Here is an 18,402-nt window from a genome sequence, read left to right as displayed (position 1 = left end):
AAAGGAATAAACAACTTCTAGTACACAACAATACAAGCTAGCTCTCACAGAAGTGATAGAAGTAGAGATACAATACATCATAACATGAAGAGCTAGTCATTCAGCACACCTCTAGTAAATCAACTGGCAAGTGGTGACTACACGGTACACTACAACAAACATACATAACATCTCAACCAAAACTTATTTCGTACTAATGCTATTAAACTATTATCTCATTCTTTATTTAGTTATGACATTACTAGTTCAATCTAATATAGTACATCTACAAAATTAGAATGTAATTTATTCTAGATCCAGATGATAAAATGCATGTGTTCAACATCATATGTTGCCTTTTTCCATTCACAACCCCTCAACATAGGTAACTCCAGCTTCATCCAACCACTCTTGTCCTTGAATAAACACCCCAACAGTAAAATTCCTTGCATCCTTTGGGTCAGTAATAACATTATAACCAGTCCAATTCACTCTCTTACTTGTATCAGCACCCAAACCATAGTTCATGTACTCAGCATAATACAACGTGTCCAGTGCAAAATCTCCGTCCCACTCGAACCAACCCCTAGGATCAATATGATCACTAATGTTCGATTGCATAACAACAGTCCTCGAGAAGTTCTTCCAAGGACGACCCAAGAAGGTTGGGAACTTGGCTTTGACCGGTGCTAGGTCCGAGCTAGCTACAATGTCACAATATTGAATCGAAGTGCCCGTGTTTTGGAATGGATCAGTCCTTCCTTGGGCAGTGACCATGTTTTTTTGGGATGCCATAGGTAGTCGTGCGACTAACTCACAATTTTGGAGCACAATAGCCGCGTTACCAAATATGAAGTCTACCGTGCCTGAAATATAAGAGTACGTATAGAATTGTCTAAGGGAGTGTGCATAGAGCGTGTCTTGGTAGGCTTCGATTTTGCACCGGTTAATGACCGATTGATCGGCTCCTACGCGAAGGGCGACTGCTTGGTGCTTCTCTGGCCCTGCGGTGTTTCGGATGCATATGTCTTGGAGTATAAATCCATCACCAACGGCGGCTGCAATTGGGAATTATAAAGTGTGAGACAAATAAATTAGATTTTTACATGTGTTAGTAATTACTTATTCATTTTATCAATAATTCAATGAACAAACATAAGGTTGACAAAGTGGAAAGTTAGCTCCAAATTATTAGTTACACCACAATTTGTTCACATAAGTCATCATGTTGCCTGTTAGAGTTGTAACGCTATAAATATCTTAATTTTACATAGTATAATAAAGCATGTAAATATGTGATCATAACAATTAATTATATCGAAACTTTTTAATGTTTCATACCGGTATAATTTAAGGTTGGTAAGTTTTCGTCGTAATTAAAAGATGTCTAAAAGCAATCAATGTCAATAGACACATTAGTGATAGGATGAGGAGACAACCATTTGAAAATATGGTAAAGGCTAATAATTATAAGGGATAAGGAAATGTGAGGAAATACTTATTTTATTATTGTACGGAGTATCAACAAAGTAAGATATTTTATTTTTTAATTAAGGTCTAAATTTAATCATATAGAGCCTAAACATCGGTTTATTTTCTCGTACACATTTTCTTTTTCTTTTTTTTTTTTTTTTTTTTTTTGTTGGAGCAAAATGTATGTATTCATAGTTTAATAATGTATTATGCATTCTTTTATTTAAACAAAGTGGATGCCCCTTTATTTTGTTAAATTACAATCAAATGCCCTTTCTACCACTCCCACTTGTCCCAAGCATGCTATAGCATGATTAGCATCTAAGTCTCACGATAATGAGAATAATTACCCTACGATTAAAGAAATTAAAGTAGTTCTATCCTATCCTATACTTCAAACATGGGGTGCTTGGAATAATAAAATGCCTACAATGGACGCCATGTCATGATAAAAAGTGGTAATTTATCAAATCAAAGTATGAAAAAAAGCATCAAATATGAGTATTTAATCCTCTGAAATTCGTGAAAAGTGTAAAGCTCACTTTAAAAAATCAAATATGCATGTTTCGAGGATAATCTATTATCTCTTGTATTGTATAAGTATACATTGCATTGAGCAAACTAGTACTTTTCTTGTAATGCTTAACACACGAGAAAAATTATTTAAACCCAAAGTCCACAGTACAAGCTAGAAAATTACACAAACATAAATTTGACACATTTGATAAACCTATTTTAAGTGTTTGTAACTTTATATCTTGATTCTTAGAGAGTCCTAACACCATAAATAATAACGACATATATGTCCTTAATACCCTAATAATAAAATCGATCAACTTAAAAATTGAACAAGTGACTTAAGTGATAATATAAAACAAAGTGCAAAATAGTTGAAAAATATAATTAAAGTAAAAGTGGTATTGATCTTACCCAAAGTAGCTGATCTAAAAGTGGTATTGCCATCAACAACATTAAGACTCCCACTAATGACAGTCAAGTTCATGCCATCCCCAACAATCATAACATTCTTCTTCTTCTTCCCTACTTCAACAATCTCTTCATACACCCCTTCCTTCACATATATCACGTACCGTTTCTTCCCTTTATCCGGAGCACTCGCCACCGCCTCTGCCACCGTCGTAAAGTTCCCACTCCCATCTTTCGCCACCACCACATTCGCCTTGATTTCGCTCCCCGAAACTATAAGGAGCTTACTATCACTCCTCCTAACCCAAGACGGGTACACTCTCCTACTACCACTTCCTAGTAGAATCTCCTTGTCACCATAAGAATTACTTGTATCTCCTAAAACATTAGCTTGGATTGCCAATATTATCCTTGAACTTGAGATTAATTTCTCTATTATAGACTTTAGTTCTAATAAATGTGAATAATCTTGGAGTTGGTCCAAGCATGTTACATAATTAGTTAACACGGCACTTAACCACGTATTAACATCATTTGTATTAGTTTTTCTTAATTTGTTAGAATTAACCAATACTTCGATAGAATTAGTAACCCGATCATGTGACAAGTCCATAAGCTCTAAGCAATCTTGTACAACTTGACCACCCGTTACAACGTTGATACCTCTAGTAGTACCAATAGCCTTGTTAATATGCGATACATGTGCTAGTAACATGTCCACCAGCACGGACACATCCGTGCTGGTGGATGATAACGTCCATTGCGAGGATTTGTTAGAGATTGCCTCAGTGATTAACTCTAGACAATAGTCGCGGTCATGGGATTTATTGCAAATTGACGAGTGGTTATTAGTAAATGAGATTGTGAGGAAACAAAGGTATAATGAAATTAAGGTAATTGAGAGGAAGATGAAGAGTTTTATGTGGCTTGTTTTTTGGGTTGTTTTGGGATGGTTGATAAGAGATTGGTAGTGATTTGAAGTGCCCATTCTTTGGTGGAATATTTTGGTTTGATTGTAATTGGGGTTGATGTTGTGGTTTAAATAGAAATTATGGAATTATTTTTTTAGCCTAGGTGGGTTTAATATATCGTTACTTTTGGAATTTGTGGGAAAAAAAATTCTAAAGCTAAAGCTGGAGGGTAGGTGGTAACTAATGTTTTTTTTTTTTTGTCTTCATTTTTTTATTTTAATGCTAAGAGCTGATAACTTGATAACTAATGATGATTATGGGATATTTTATGTGCTCCTATTAGTTCTTTTAGTCTTCTTACGGAGTAGTCGTTTAGGTTTTTTTTTAACTATATATATACACTGAAAGTTAATGATGACACTCGACTGGTCCAGCTCAAGGCATAACATGGCCCATACAAAATAGAATAGCACATCATGGGTATTGTATTAGACAATGCCCTAAACATTATGGTAAGCGTCGGGTCTAGTGCAAATTTTTGGTTGAGGTTGCGCAGCTCTAATCAACTTTCTTCCTTTCTCCAACTTATTTCCAGTCAATTGCAGAAAATTTGCAACTTTATCTTCTTTCCAATGCTATGTTCGATCAAAAATAAAGCTCACCAGTAAAATTGAGGACTTGAAACCACTCAAATCACTTATAATAGTCACTGGATTATCTCGTTGTAAACTCGTTATTTATGAGTTTATTGACCAATGCTTTCATCTGGGATTCTGGGTACCCCTGAACTTGGATTGTCTGCATTTCATGCATCAATTAATCGCTGCTTACTTTTGCAGAATTTGATTATTAAGCATCTTTGTAAATTGAGGTTTGGGAAGGAAAGTGGAGGGTAGAGAGAGAGAGAGAGAGTGGAGTTGAGTTGAGTTAGAAACACCATTTTTAGGGAGGAGAGAGAAACTAAAGTATTGATGAAGATTTTTCTCATGTCATTAAAATCACATTTTTGGTTTTTTAGGGCAGATGAGAGATTATTGTGGAGGAGAAAAATAAAAGACCCACATTCCTTAAATAAATCAACAATATGTTTTTTAATAATGAACAAAATGCTTATGTTAATTGAACATCCTTTATTACAAAAACAAACATTTTATACAACTGAACATTAATTTTTATAAGAATGATTATCATACGATATGAAAATGAACATTATATTTTATAAGAATGAACATCATACTGCATGAAAATGAACATGTGATTATTGAGGAATACAAAATTATTGTAAAATATGTTCAGTTAGATATGTTCATTTTTACTATAATAAATGTTCATTTTGGCAACGACCTCAGCCAGCACTAGCTGAGGTCGACCTCAGCCATTAACAACTGCGGATCTAGCCTACCCTTTTTTAGAATAAGCATGATAAGTGTAATACCCCATATTTTTATACGTATTTTAATTTAAATAAGTATTTTGTAAAGTATTTAAATAATTCGAAATGAATTATTTATGGCATTTTAATTATTTATTTAATAATTTTGGAAATACTTTATTTTATTATTTAAAATATAGTTTGGGGCATGTGGTTTTATAAAAGGAAATTTTTAAAGTCAAAGTCAAAAACAAGTTTGAATAGGAAAGGGATTAGGAAGAGAATTTAAGTTTAGGGGGGTTTCTAGAGAAAAGAGGTATAAATATTCAACACATGGGCAAATTGAATTTTGCCCAGAGTAGAGAATACCCAAAGGTAATTTTCTCTCTCCCTTCTCTCTTATTTTTCTTTTCTAATTCCCCTTCCCCTTTTTTTTGTGTAACACAGGGCCGACACCGCCACCACGCACCGCCAGCCAACCACCATAGCTACCAGCGCACACGCCAGCAGCCGTGGCAACACTGGCGAGCGCGGCAACAGCCCAGCCACGTGTCGTGGTGGTTGTTGCTGCGTGTGGCTGCCGAAAAGAAAAAAAAAACTTCCTTGTTGCTTTAATCCTTAATCTAATTATTAATTATGGGTTTTGTGATGATATTCATGATATTTGATTATAAATATTATGCAAAAAAAAAAATTAGACTTGGTTTTGAATTAAAAAGCCCCAAATTAAAAACCCTAGGTTTCTAAATTATTGTATGATTATGGAATTTGATTATGGGTGGTTTAAATCTTTGATTTGGGTGTTTTAAAACATATTTATAGCAAGTTTTAATGATTTAATAAAGCTCTAAATTTTATTAGTAAGCCATAATTGAGTTTCTTGAAAAGATCTTTGATTACACATTAACTAGGTTAGTCCCGTGTGATGCACGGTTTTAGCAATAAAATATTTGATCATATATATTACTCCGTAGAAGACATGATGTTAAATATTCTAATTAAACTCATAATTAAAATAAAATTTTAAAAAATGATAGCATTAGTGTTTAGTGGTTAATATAGGAGGAAAGAAGGAAAAATGAAAGAGCTACCACCAATTACGTAGTAACTTTTTTTCTGTATAAGAAAATTGTGTTGTTAGACAATTTAGTAAAAAAAAATTAAGTTTTTATGAAAATGTGTAATTAATTTAGCTTTTCCAAATATTAGCTTTATCTTGAAAGGGAAAAAAAAGAAAGAAAAAAAAAACTTAAAAAGGATGATGTTACTTATAGTTTGGCGGGAATTTTTTTAATAAAAGCTGACACATAAGCAGCGGTGATGTCAGCGGTTTCTACTTTACTTATAGTTATAGATTGGGATTAAAGTAAGGGGTTTTAAATTAATTTTCAGCTTGTTTTAAATAATTTATGAGTGATTCAAGGAGTGTATATACTGCTGGAAATTTGTGCGGAGTAGATTTTAATACCTCTTTATGATTTTGGATTGTAGGAAATTTCCAAGTGAGTGATTTCGTATAGTCGTGGCGATTTTAAGATCGTATTCAAGGTACGTTCGCGTACTTGGTATTTAATTGATGATATAGGAACATGCTAGGCTTTGAATAATTAATTCTAAATAGTATCATGATAGATTTTAATTGGAATTTATTATTTTGGTTGATGTTGGTGATTGAATTATGAAACGTGGAATATTTGTGATGGATTAAGGATTGAAAATAATTATTTTGGCATGTTATATATGAACCACACTTTTATTATTGGCATGATAGTGAGCATGTTTAATTAAACAAAATATTTAATTTGGTTTGGAATATTAGAAATGAATTTTATTAGGATTTTTTTTACTTTTACCACCAAAAAAATCACGAAATTGTTTTTTACTACCAAAAATTTTAAAAGTTTTATTTTACCACCAAAAAATTTCTAAAAATTGTTTTTTACCAGTAGTCAAGAAAACCGTTAAATTTAACGTTTTAAAAAAAAATTCGATTTTCGTGCGCAAAACATGTTATTCATAGGTTTTGGGATGCATTTTGGTTCTACGGGTCCAATTTGAAGTCAGAATTGACGAAAAATGATTGAAAAAGCCTCGTTTTGCGTGTTTCACACAAAACCGAGGTATTTTTAAATACGCAAAAAGAAGCATTTCCGATCATTTTTTGTCAATTCTGACCTCAAATTGGATCCAAAGGGCCAAAATACCCCCTAAAACCCCTAAAGATGATGAGTTTGGCACGAAAATCAAAGAATTTAAAATATTCTGTTAGGTTTTTTTACGGCAGGTGGTAAAAAACAATTTTTAATTTTTCTTTTTTTAGTTAGTAAAATAAAACTTTTAAAATTTGGTAGTAAAAAACAATTTTGCGATTTTTTTTTTTTTGTGGTAAAAGTCAAAAAATCCATTTTATTATGGTTCATATAATTTTTATTAATGCTATAAGCATGAGGAAAGAGCTATTTAAGTGTCTATGTACACGAGGAATAAATTATATATTGGTGCCTTAGTGCACTTAAGGTGTTTCTAACACCGAAGGATAGGAATTGTGGCACATTATGCGTTTAAGGTGTCTTTGAAACCAAGGTGGATTTAAAAATGGTTCAACATTAAATATTATGTGGTCATTAATTATTCAAGAATAAATTGGTATGTTAAATTGTTTGAATAATTATCATGGTTGATTGTGTTATGGTTTGAGAGTCATCACCAAGTCTATTAATATGTAAACAACTTAAAGTGAAAGAGATTACGCACCAAAACTCTTGGAACTTATATACCTTGATTATGAACATATGAGGGAGGTATATGGGGTTTTATATTTAACCAGAACTTCTACTTGGAGTACAGGACGTTGTATATTCCTTTTAATTATTATGCGCAGGAATTCCGCCACTTACGAGTGGTTTTTTTATACTGGCACGGTTAGCTCCCTTGTTAGTACCCCTTTATTGGGGTCAGTTAGGGGGAAAACCCATTTGATGCGTAATCAATGCTAAATGAATAAATTGGTTATTTATTTGAGGGTCTTGTTGTATGTTGTGTGCTTGAAAACAGGTACAACAAGGTAAATTGTATGATGATAGGGTGGAAGAATGTTAGTGTGTTTTATTTACGCTTATGTACTCAGCATTGCTGATTGTGTGTTGTATGTTTGTTTGGCCTTGTCTTTACTTTGGCCCTACTATGACCCATTTCAAATGGAGAGTAGTGGGGACAAGTAGAGAGGAGCTTTTCAGATGATGAAGCATATTCATGATGGGCATGAGTGAAGAGCGAATCATGCTTACTTTAATTTCCATAAGATTACAATGTGATTTATTGCTTTGATTATTTTATATTATCTTTTGAGACTAACGCAAAGGTTTTAAGTTGTTTGATTTTTAATAAGGGCCTACTATGGTTCTAAGTTGTAGGTGGAATTCGTTTTATTTTGGTTTGACTTTATTTTCGTTAGGTTGATTTTTAAAGTTGACTTGTTTTGAATGTTTTTAAAGATAGTCTTCTGCTGTGTGTCTTTGATAATTGCCTTAGCCGTTTTAACGGTGGTGGTATTGTCTTAGATTTTCATATTTTGAGTTTTAAAAAGAGTAAAATAGGTATTTTTAAGGAAAGGGATTTCTAGGGTGTTACAATAAGGCCCAGTCTTACCGTCACGGCACATGATGGAATGTGGACTTGGACTGTGCATGGTCCGACCTTTTAAAAAAAATTGACTCGAATCCTAGATAACCCTAAAGCAGATGGATTCGGCACGAGGCTCGGTTTTGCATGACCGACAACCATCTTTATTCAAAGTTTTATAATTCTATTGTTGCTAACGAAAGCCTCAAAGCAATAGATAGACATTTAAAATATTATCTAAAGTAGAATTAATTAAAGAATGCATGCCAAAATCACGCATCAATCAGTGTAATTAATGTTCATTATAATTGATCAATATTCTAGTTTTAGTTATCCTATCCAACGCTCCCGAGTCATTCATTAGATTTTGCCTTTTATTAATATGTAAGTAAAGACATTAATTTAATGGTCATAGTTATACGTTGATATATCTGTCAAATTGTTGTATTTTATCGAAAATGGAGGATAGATTTTTTTTTAAACTTTTAATAAATAGTAATACTTATGTTAGCTACCTTATAATCATGCAATAAAATAATATAAAGGCATGTTTTTCTTACTTTTTATACCCACTCGGTTCATTATATGAGGTATATTTTACTTAATTCAAGTACAATTTATTACAGTTCATAATTGTTTCATTTGTTTGTTACATTGTATACTTCGTATTTATATTATTATACTACATACATAATTAAAATATCTCATGATACATTTTAAAAATATATACTTCGTATAAGTAGAACGGAGTAGAAATATTCAACTACAAACACCAAGCGAATGACATAATGAACTCTTCAATAACAAATAATAGATCAAAGAAAAATTAGAAGAAAAAACCAAAAAGAGAACATATTTCAATGTGAAGAGCGAGGGGAAGATTTATGCTGTAATCTAAAAAAAAAACAAAATATATATCAATTAAAAAGATTTGTTTTTATTTTTTACTTTTTTCTGTGAGAAAGTGGGCCAAGCCCAGAACAAGAAAACAAAAGCAACAGAAACAGATAATAAAAAATTAGAAAAACGAAAACAAACAGCAAGCTAAAACTAAGACACTAACTATGCTATTCATAGCTAAGTCTTTCCTGGCACAATCCTTGGACGAGAAGCACCCCAAATCCTCCAATAAAACGGTCTCAAGATTCTTCGGGACCGCCGAGAAGAAAGTTAGAGGTTGAGACGCTTGGACCCAAAATTGGCAAGCCAATCCGCAGCTTTATTTTTTACTAAACATTGTGAAAGTGGGTTACATAATTTTAGTTGAGAACAAAAATGCATTGCATTTCGCTCGAGATTGTATTATTAGGTACTATTATCATTTTACAAAATATTTTATGTTTTATTTGAATAAAACAATGAATGCAAAACCTTTATAAACTCTGTCCATGAAAATAGTATATGATGATATTTGTAGTTTGATTATTTGTTTCACTTACTAATTTCCATATAATTGTGTTATTTTTTGTAAGTCGTAATACCCGTTTAAAAAGTATTATTGTATTCCCTAGGTCATAACTTTCTCTAGTGTATTCATAAGGCCTAATACTCGTTAGCACTCATTGGACATCTAGCCAAAGCTCCAACTACTCTGTTAAGGTAAGTGTGTTATGATAAAGGTTAAATAACATAGCAAGTTTACAATCAAGATTTTCAAAGAATGGATAGGTCAATTTAAACATAGGACAAAGTTTTGAATGTGTTAGTTGGTTTGCATAAATGAATAGGAGCTTGAGATAACTTATTTATAAGCATCCAAGTCTCTCTATTGCTAAAATCTTTCTATTCTAGAAAATTTCTAACATAATAGAGAGTTCTACACACCTATTCTTCCTTTTTTAAATTGCACCACTTTTTTTTGGAAAGTTGCATATTAATTGCACCATTGTTTTGTATGTTTTTTTTTTCTAACACTTTTCAGTAGTTTTTGACACACAAAATTGGATCATTGGTTTGGTTGAGTATTACATTATAAATATCTTGAAAGGATAAGATGCTTGAAATGAAATTCACATTATATCGAGAAATTCACGTTATAAATTCACACACAATTTTCACTTTTTAGTTGTTTTCACACACAAACAAACCATCTTTTTGTGTAGATTGAGAATTTAAGATTAAATATCTTGAAATTCACATTACAAAATTTTTTTGCTTCATGCAAAGACATATACATATAGAACCTTAGCAAGGACCTTACACATTCCCAACACTTAATACTCCACACAAATGGTGAGATGGACGAGATTTAAACTTGCGGTTTTTTTTTGTAACATTGACTCTTATTTCAAGTTAAAAGATCAAATCAACCAAAAATTCAAGCTGATGGTTGAACCACATAATTGGTTTCACACTCTATCATCAACTAACATTGATACGTCGTAAAACATATAACTTCAACACCCAATCAACCCATCACATATCCGTATATCACTTAACTCCCTCTTTTCAACCATTTCTCTACGCCTTCACTTTCCACCTATTTCTTAAACTCACTCGAAACCCGCCATGTGTTAAGGTGACCCCAAGAACACCTATTGGGCTAATACCCTAGAAGTGTACCTCATCAATATACAACACAAACAATTAATTTTTATGATACCCAAAAAAATTGACCCAAACCTTAATAAGATGGGCTTAAATTAAAGGGCTCATTTTTTTTCTCTCTCTCAATCCACCGCATTCAAGAGAGTCGTGCAAAAACCGACCTAACCCCCCACAAACACCACTTCATTTCATCTCATCATCGAATCACATTTCCATAAACATTGTCGGTTTATAAATCCCCAATTTCTCTCTCCTTAACTTTGCTCAGACTTATCCGATCTAGGGTTCATACTTCTTGTTCCCTCTTTTATCGGATCAGGTACTCTCTCTCTCTCCTCAGATCTTTCTTTTCTTTCTTTAGCTTCGATTCTTTTATTTTTAGTTTTTGTTTTTCTCTTCGATTCTTTTTGTTTTGTTTTCATTTCTTCCCGTTGAATTTGATTCTGTGACAAGGTATTTTGTTGATTTTTTTGGTTTTTTAATTTGAGATTTGATTGATTTTTCTGGGTTTCGATTGATTGTTTATTGCTGTTTTCTAGATATGTTGTGATTTTTTTTTTTAATTGTAGAGTTGTTCGGGTGTTTTTGACTTTTGAGTTTGAAAGATTAGGGTTTTGAATCATGGATGTCATTTCTTTTAATGTTTATCTTGTAGATTGATTGTATGCTGGTAGATCTTGTTATTTATGTTGTAGATTGAATGAAATTTGTGTTTTTTTAATTGTAATTTTCAAATTCATCCGTTAATTCATGGTTTAAGGGTTAAAATTAGCTTTTACGATGGCATAGAAGCTATTTGGTAATTAGATTTGACCCCATTTGTTGATTAATACTCATTTGTGGCGGATTGGTTGGAAAGTACGTTCTTTGCACAAAAATTATTAATCTTGTTTGTATACCTGTATGTTTGTAATTATGAATGTTTAGCTGTTTTTAATCATTTGTGGTTATGGTAGATGGGAAGAGCCATAGAAGGGTAGGAAACTGGGTGGGGGTGTGGGATGGTTTTAATTTGCCCAAGGCCGAGCGCTTCCCTCTTTAGTGAGGGGTGGCGTGGTATTCCACGAGAGAGGTTTTAATTCGTGGCGCACCTTGTGCGATGGGCATACAATAAATATTAATGGACTCCTTGGCCGCTTGACTGTTTTAGTTTCTGCAGTATGAGTGAGGGGATTATCCTACATGTGATTTTTGTTGGTTAGTGAAGTGACCTTACTTTTTATCTAGATTGCCGGTGGCTGTGGACAGCCTTATGGTTGGCCTTTGTGCTAACAAAAATGGGAATCCAAATGTTCAGAGGGAGGCTGAACCTGATTGTAGCTGGTCTATACTTGCAATTTTGTCTTTGGGGGCCTTTAGTGTGCTGTCTCTGTTTTTTAGATCGTATCATAGTTTCAGGGTTGGTTACAGGATTGAAACTTATTACTGTTTGCCATTTTGTTGCGGTAGTTTTGTAGTATGAGCAAGGTTAATTGCCTGATTTTACCGCTCTATATTTTAACTTTGGATCGCTCAATGTTGTTATGTCATTAAGGTTTTAATGATGCAGTAGTTGTTTGTTTGGGAATTAAGTACCTTATATATTCTAAGAAGTTTCAAGACTTCAATTTTCTAGTCATTTTTAAGAAGTGTTATAATAATTAAAATAAATTGTTTTATAACAATAAAATGAACTTGTTTCACTTTCATGTGGTGTTTAATGAGCAATGTATAGACGTTGCATTAATCATGTTTCTCTAAGAAAAGACATGAGTTAATTTTTAAGAATGGTAAGTTTTAGTCAGTGTAAATCATATTGAAACATTCATTAAAGCCGTTAGTGTGTGTGTGAGAAAGATGTGGTCTATACTGATGGCTGATGCTATTATATATTCTCTCTGGTGGACCATTTCATTCCCTGTTTTCTTCTTTGTGTTGCAATTGGTGTAATTTTTTTCTTAAATTATATGGATCTGTTCTGGACTAGTATCATATATTGGCTTTCTTAATTAATTTTTCCCTGTGTTCGCTGGATTGCAGGTCTGAGCATTTTATATCCACATCAACTCTCCGGTCCGCAGATCCTTAATCACAAGCCTAGTTTTCATGTCTGATATCGACGTTCAGATTCCTGCTGCTTTTGGTAAGTAGTCTAATTATTTTTGAATGTTTGGTTTTGATATTAGTCTGATTAGGTGGAAAATGTTATTTGGAGCATGCACTCTATGTTCTGTATATCGCATATGCATATGCCTCTGTTGTTGACTAATTTTGGTCTATGTTGGTCTTTAGATCCTTTTGCTGATGCAAATGCTGAGAACTCTGGTGCTGGGTCAAAAGATTATGTGCACATCCGTGTACAACAGAGGAATGGTAGAAAGAGCCTGACAACAGTGCAAGGATTAAAGAAAGATTTCAGCTACAACAAGATTCTCAAGGACCTTAAGAAGGAGTTTTGCTGTAATGGTACTGTGGTTCAGGACCCAGAACTAGGCCAGGTTATCCAACTGCAAGGTGATCAACGAAAGAATGTGTCTACCTTCCTTGTTCAGGTACAGTTGATTTTGCAATTATTAGTTTGTCGCATCTTAGGGTTAAGTGATGGTATAGATTTTCTAACTTGGGTTCTTTTAACTTTTGCTTGTTTACAGGCTGGAATTGTGAAGAAGGAACACATCAAAATACATGGTTTCTGAGTAACGGCGGTCTTAGATCTGTACTTGTTCTTGTGCCTGTTCTGTGTCACGGTTCTATGGTAGTGACATTGTGGAAACCATAATCTTAATAATTCTGGTGACTGGCGTATATGTGTGTAGTAGTGTGTTATAATAACTCTGGTTGTTAGGATATATTTGTGTGGGCAGTGCTTCTGTTTCTGTGTCATGCAGAGCAGCACATGGAATATGAGACGGATGTTAATGTCTTTGACAATAACGGTCTATATTATGATATAATGATGAAAGGTTCGCTTAATTCTGGTATTTGTCTAATGTAAAGATGTGTGTTCTACTGTTTGCCCGTGTTTCCTGCTGTGTCTTGGTTCTCTTATTGTTTGGTGCTGTTGTCCAATTTCCTTCCACTCCAGCTTGAGGTTTTCTGCACATCTGCCGTGCTCTCTTATTGTTTGCAATTTTTACCAGCCTTGTTTTTTGGGTGATAATTTGGCAACTCCTGCCCGGCGCTGTGAGTTGCTCTCTTATTGTTTGCAATTTTTACCATTTGTTTTGTTTTTGGGTAGTTATTACAAGGGCACCTGAGCTGGCTGTCCTTGTGTTGATTGGTACTGGCCTAGTGGCCTGTGATGGTTAAACTTCCCTTGTGTTGTTATTTATTTGCAAAGGCAGTTGCCCGGCTTCTGTTGTCTTGATTGGCGGTGGCCCTGTTTAGAAGGGTGTGGGTGTAACAGAGGTGCAGTTTGCTAAACAAATAATAATAATGGTTATTGATTCACAATCTGACATGACATATTATGGCATGACTGACATGCGGGCTTGCCCCTTCCATTATTTTAAATACTCTGTACCATGGGCAAGTATGATGGAGGTCCATGTCGACAGCGATATTGTCATGTACAAATTTAATATCTAGAGTGAAATTTAGCTTATTTGATTCACAAGTTTTGTGATATTTAATGGAGTAAAAGCCAAATACAACACGTCAAATAGACTCAATCGAGTACTATATAATTCAAATGGTTATATTCTTGAAAAATAGGAAATAAATTCAAATAGTTGCTTACATATGCACAAAATGTGTGTGAATTATGGAAAACTGTAGTTCTGTAAATAATACTACGTACATATAACACAATATGTACAACGTAGTATGTACATATGCAAACATGATAATACAATTATTCTCTGTATACTACTATACTTACACATAAGAGGTACTCCGTATTATTTTCTGTAGACACAATAACATCAATAAAGAAATGAATATTACACCAAGTCACCAAACATCATAATATCATATTATAATTGAATATTATTGCACATTAAAATCATATCATAATTTTTTTTTTTCTCACAGGGCTTGCCCCTAAATCTGAAACAAAAAAATGAATAAAGATTGAATTTTTTTTTTTTTTTTTTTCTAGCTTTTAGTAAGAGGAGTTACAATTGTATTACGAGTGCTAGGGAAGCAAACAAATAGTAAACCACAAATAACTCCAACCACAATAGGAAACATAACAAGTCTTGCTTTAGTTTCTTCAGATGGTAATGGAAACAAACACTTGACAACATTTTGATCCAACAAAACAACAGCCATAAAAACTAATATCCCCATCAATGCATGAACAAAATCAAGAACACGAATTCGATACTTGGCTCCTTGTTCAGGGCTAAGGGTTAAGGTACCATCAACAATCCATATACCTTTAAATGTTGCAAATCCATAACGAACTTTGCCTCGTTCATCTCTCACACTGTCCGTGAAAGACATGATAATACATGTTAAACCAAGGAGCGTTATGAAACATATTGTTAAGAGTTGTGCTTGGAACGTTTCACATCGGCCTTGATTTGTTATGATGGGAGAAAACATCTCAAATATGAAGACTGATCCTGAGGGAAGAAGGAGGCTAGATAAGTGGGATGTGCCTTTGAATGTCTTCCTAATGGCCTTTTGGGTTCGAGTTTTTGGCTCTTTTGTAGTCTTTGATTCATTTTCCAAAAGAGGTTGTGTTTGTTGTTGCTGTTGAATATCTTGAAATTCTTCGCTTTCAATCTTGATATCCATGATATAAACTACTACTGTATAGAATATGGTTTAAAAAAAAGTTTTGAAGGGGCATGAAAATGAATAAGTATAGATTTACATAGTTGATCAAATTTATGTTTTCTTTGTACTATTAATGTTTTAGTGTTTGAATATTGTATATGTATTTGATAAATTAATGCTCAAATTAGAAACTCCCTCCTGGATTAATTAAAGGTTTTCATCACCTTAATGCATTGGGCTTAGTTAATGAGAGTTTTGTTAAATGTTCAAGCTGTCAATCTAGTTATTATGAGGTGCTTGATAGTAAGATAATGTCATTTTTAGACTACAGTATTCATTTCTGGTTTAACATTCTCGGACTTTTTTTTTTTTTTTTTTTGACAAAGAGAATTCTATAATTACTTATTTGTATTATAGTTATGACATGTGAAATATACTAGACGAACGATTAATAAAATTGATGCAAATAAATAGCTCGTTTTTTTTGTTCTATATCTGAATATTTAATTTGTACGGAGTATTATTTTCCAGATTACAATCCTCAAATTAACAAGTTATGTAAAATAAGTCGCTACACAATAACACAACTACTCAAATGTCCCTTTGGAACTAACGTTGTCTAAAAACTAACAATCTAGGTAAATTTAAAATTAAAAATTATGAATGCATTACAAATTTACAACGAACGTGACACATCTTTCGTGGCACGTTTTTTGCAAGCGAAGACAAATAGACAATATATATATTACTCTTATCGACAAAAATATACAAAAGTATAAAACTCACGTATACATTCTCTATTTTATCAGTGTTAAACTGTTTAACAAACCAAACAAAGTCTAGTCTATAAGGATTAGGGTTCGCTTTCAACCTTGAGGTTGGGGGTCTAAGCTAATACCCATTAGGCACTTTGAGGATAGGGATTTTCTTTATCAACCTCGCCTCCCACTTCAAAGTATTTAGTCGCAAACTCGATCAAGTTAACATGTGAGAGGTTTGAGTTCGGTAGATAGGACAGTTTATCTTACATTAAAGAAACGCTAAACTGTTCCCATGAAGTTTTAATCTTATTCTAATTTGATGATATAATGAATCACTATAATATATACGTGACGATTGTACTAATTGCCATCTTATTTTGTACTTTACTCCAATTAAAGAGGTATAGTTCTTCTAGATATAGAAGTAGCAATAAAAAGCAAATTGATGGAAAATGACATTGATATGTATAATAATAATCGTCATAATGGCCGTCAAAAATCAATAATCACGAGAATTCCGAGCCACCAATTTCAAATATGGCAAAATCACCACTCAAGAAAATGCCAGAAGTGGCTATCAACCTCATTGCACATATACACGTTAGAGAGATAATTAATGGAACTTTACGTTGTACAAAAAGAAAAAAGAAAAAAAGGCATGAATGCTACATTGCTTCAACTCTACAAGTGAGTAGTCAAATAGTCCATAGTCCATACTTCCATTGGAGAAATCCATCCTGTTTTTTTAGGTGCATTGATTTATTATCCCCTTGAAAAAAAAAGGATTTTTCAATATAGGGCCCCTAAGGTATTGACTTTTCCAAGCTGTGCCCACCCATTTTAAAAATTCCACGTTGTACCCCCAAGCTACCTTTAGTGTCTACGATGTAACCCTACCGTTAACTATTGCCGTTAGTTTATATGTTTCATCACCAAAACTCAGCCCTCACGACCCACCACCCACCGACACACCCCAGGCCACCTGCGAGCCGAACCCCATCAGCAATCCCAACCATCACCCATCACAGCCCCACCACCACAGGTCCACCACCACCTAGTGCACCACCAAAGAAAGTGTTAGAATGCAATGGAGGAATTTAATTCGAATTCGAATTGAAATTTCGACAAATTGGTTTAGGGCTTTTGTTTCATTGGATTCAAATTGGAAAATTAAGTTGTTAATTGTTGTTTTCGTTTTAAAATCAAAGAATTTGGTTCAAAACAATAAAAAAACCCTAATTTTTCCCCCAATTTGATTTTAATTGTTAAATCATCAATTTTGTTTCAATTAGATTGACTTTAAATTCACAAAACTTGTTTTAATTGATTTTTCCAATGAAAATCTGCACGAATATGGTTCAATTGGTCGAAAATTTGAGCATGAAGAACGAAAATCTGGGCATGAAGCTAAGAACAACGGTGGAGATTAGGGTCGAGGAGTTGAGAGAGAAGGAGAGAAGAGGATGACGCGCGCGGTGGTGGGTCAAGGAGAGAGGAGCACGGCTCGGCGGTGCGGCTGGGGGTGCGGAGGTGGTGCAACTGGAGGTGCAGCGGTGGTGCGGCTGGAGGTGTAGTGGTGGGTAGTTGTGAAGGAGGAGATAGAGGTGTTTGGGTTTTTTTTTGTTTTTTTTAATTAATTTATTTTGAAGTTAACTTTAGTTAATGAAGAGATAACGGTAGGGTTACATCGTAGACACTAAAGGTACCTTGGGGATACAGCGTGGAACTTTGAAAATCGATGGGCACGGCTTGGAAAAGTCAATACCTCAGGGGCACTGTATAGAAAAACCCAAATAAGTGTTATTGTAAGGAGGGTGTGCTCATCGTAGAAGATCCTCTCCTTTATGCCCATGGCCCTTTAAAGCCTAAGACTTTACACTTTTTTAGGGTGTATTAGGATTTGAATTCCTGACTGTTTGGAGACCTTGAATTAGAATTGATCCAATCAATACGCTTTTTTGTAAGAAACTAGTAAGGAGTCGCCAATGAGTTTTAGGAAAACTCATAAACCTCGTTCATGCCTTTCTCCCAAGTACAGTTCAAGAAATATTTAGCACGAATCATAAGTTTACCCATGCCCAAATTGGTCTACTTGTACCAGAAATGA

General features: G+C 33.7%; 2 protein-coding genes and 1 pseudogene across 2 annotated transcripts; 1 reads left to right on the top strand and 2 right to left on the bottom strand.

The window, feature by feature from the left end:
- Positions 1-126: 126 nt before the first annotated feature.
- Positions 127-3,392, bottom strand: LOC145576847 (pectinesterase-like). The gene is made up of 2 exons (XM_081634551.1): positions 2,383-3,392; positions 127-1,037 (listed from the first exon to the last, which is right to left on the bottom strand). The coding sequence occupies exons 1-2, from the start codon at positions 3,365-3,367 to the stop codon at positions 346-348; spliced, it is 1,677 nt and encodes a 558-aa protein (XP_081490677.1). The 5' UTR covers positions 3,368-3,392; the 3' UTR covers positions 127-345.
- Positions 3,393-10,992: 7,600 nt separating this feature from the next.
- LOC145574915 (protein translation factor SUI1 homolog) lies at positions 10,993-13,790 on the top strand. Its single transcript, XM_081632798.1, has 4 exons — positions 10,993-11,149; positions 12,850-12,952; positions 13,102-13,361; positions 13,461-13,790. The coding sequence occupies exons 2-4, from the start codon at positions 12,916-12,918 to the stop codon at positions 13,503-13,505; spliced, it is 342 nt and encodes a 113-aa protein (XP_081488924.1). The 5' UTR covers positions 10,993-11,149; positions 12,850-12,915; the 3' UTR covers positions 13,506-13,790.
- Positions 13,791-14,904: 1,114 nt separating this feature from the next.
- Positions 14,905-15,592, bottom strand: LOC145576846 (protein DMP7 pseudogene; annotated as a pseudogene).
- Positions 15,593-18,402: the final 2,810 nt, after the last annotated feature.

Source organism: Chenopodium album, chromosome 13, assembly GCF_948465745.1.
Source record: "Chenopodium album chromosome 13, dcCheAlbu1.1, whole genome shotgun sequence".
In the NCBI taxonomy this organism is placed as follows: Eukaryota; Viridiplantae; Streptophyta; class Magnoliopsida; order Caryophyllales; family Amaranthaceae; genus Chenopodium; species Chenopodium album.
The sequence above is the reverse complement of the archived record's forward strand: the minus strand, read 5'-3'. Positions and strand labels throughout refer to the sequence as shown.

What these genes read in the sequence shown, in the direction of transcription:
- LOC145576847 (XM_081634551.1), bottom strand. Translation starts at nt 3,367, where the DNA reads ATGGGCACTTCAAATCACTACCAATCTCTTATCAACCATCCCAAAACA. An exon ending in TTTTAGATCAGCTACTTTGG is followed by an intron (nt 1,038 to 2,382) that starts GTAAGATCAATA and finishes TCCCAATTGCAG; the next exon opens with CCGCCGTTGGTGATGGATTT.
- LOC145574915 (XM_081632798.1), top strand. Translation starts at nt 12,916, where the DNA reads ATGTCTGATATCGACGTTCAGATTCCTGCTGCTTTTG. An exon ending in TCAGATTCCTGCTGCTTTTG is followed by an intron (nt 12,953 to 13,101) that starts GTAAGTAGTCTA and finishes GTTGGTCTTTAG; the next exon opens with ATCCTTTTGCTGATGCAAAT. An exon ending in TGTCTACCTTCCTTGTTCAG is followed by an intron (nt 13,362 to 13,460) that starts GTACAGTTGATT and finishes GCTTGTTTACAG; the next exon opens with GCTGGAATTGTGAAGAAGGA.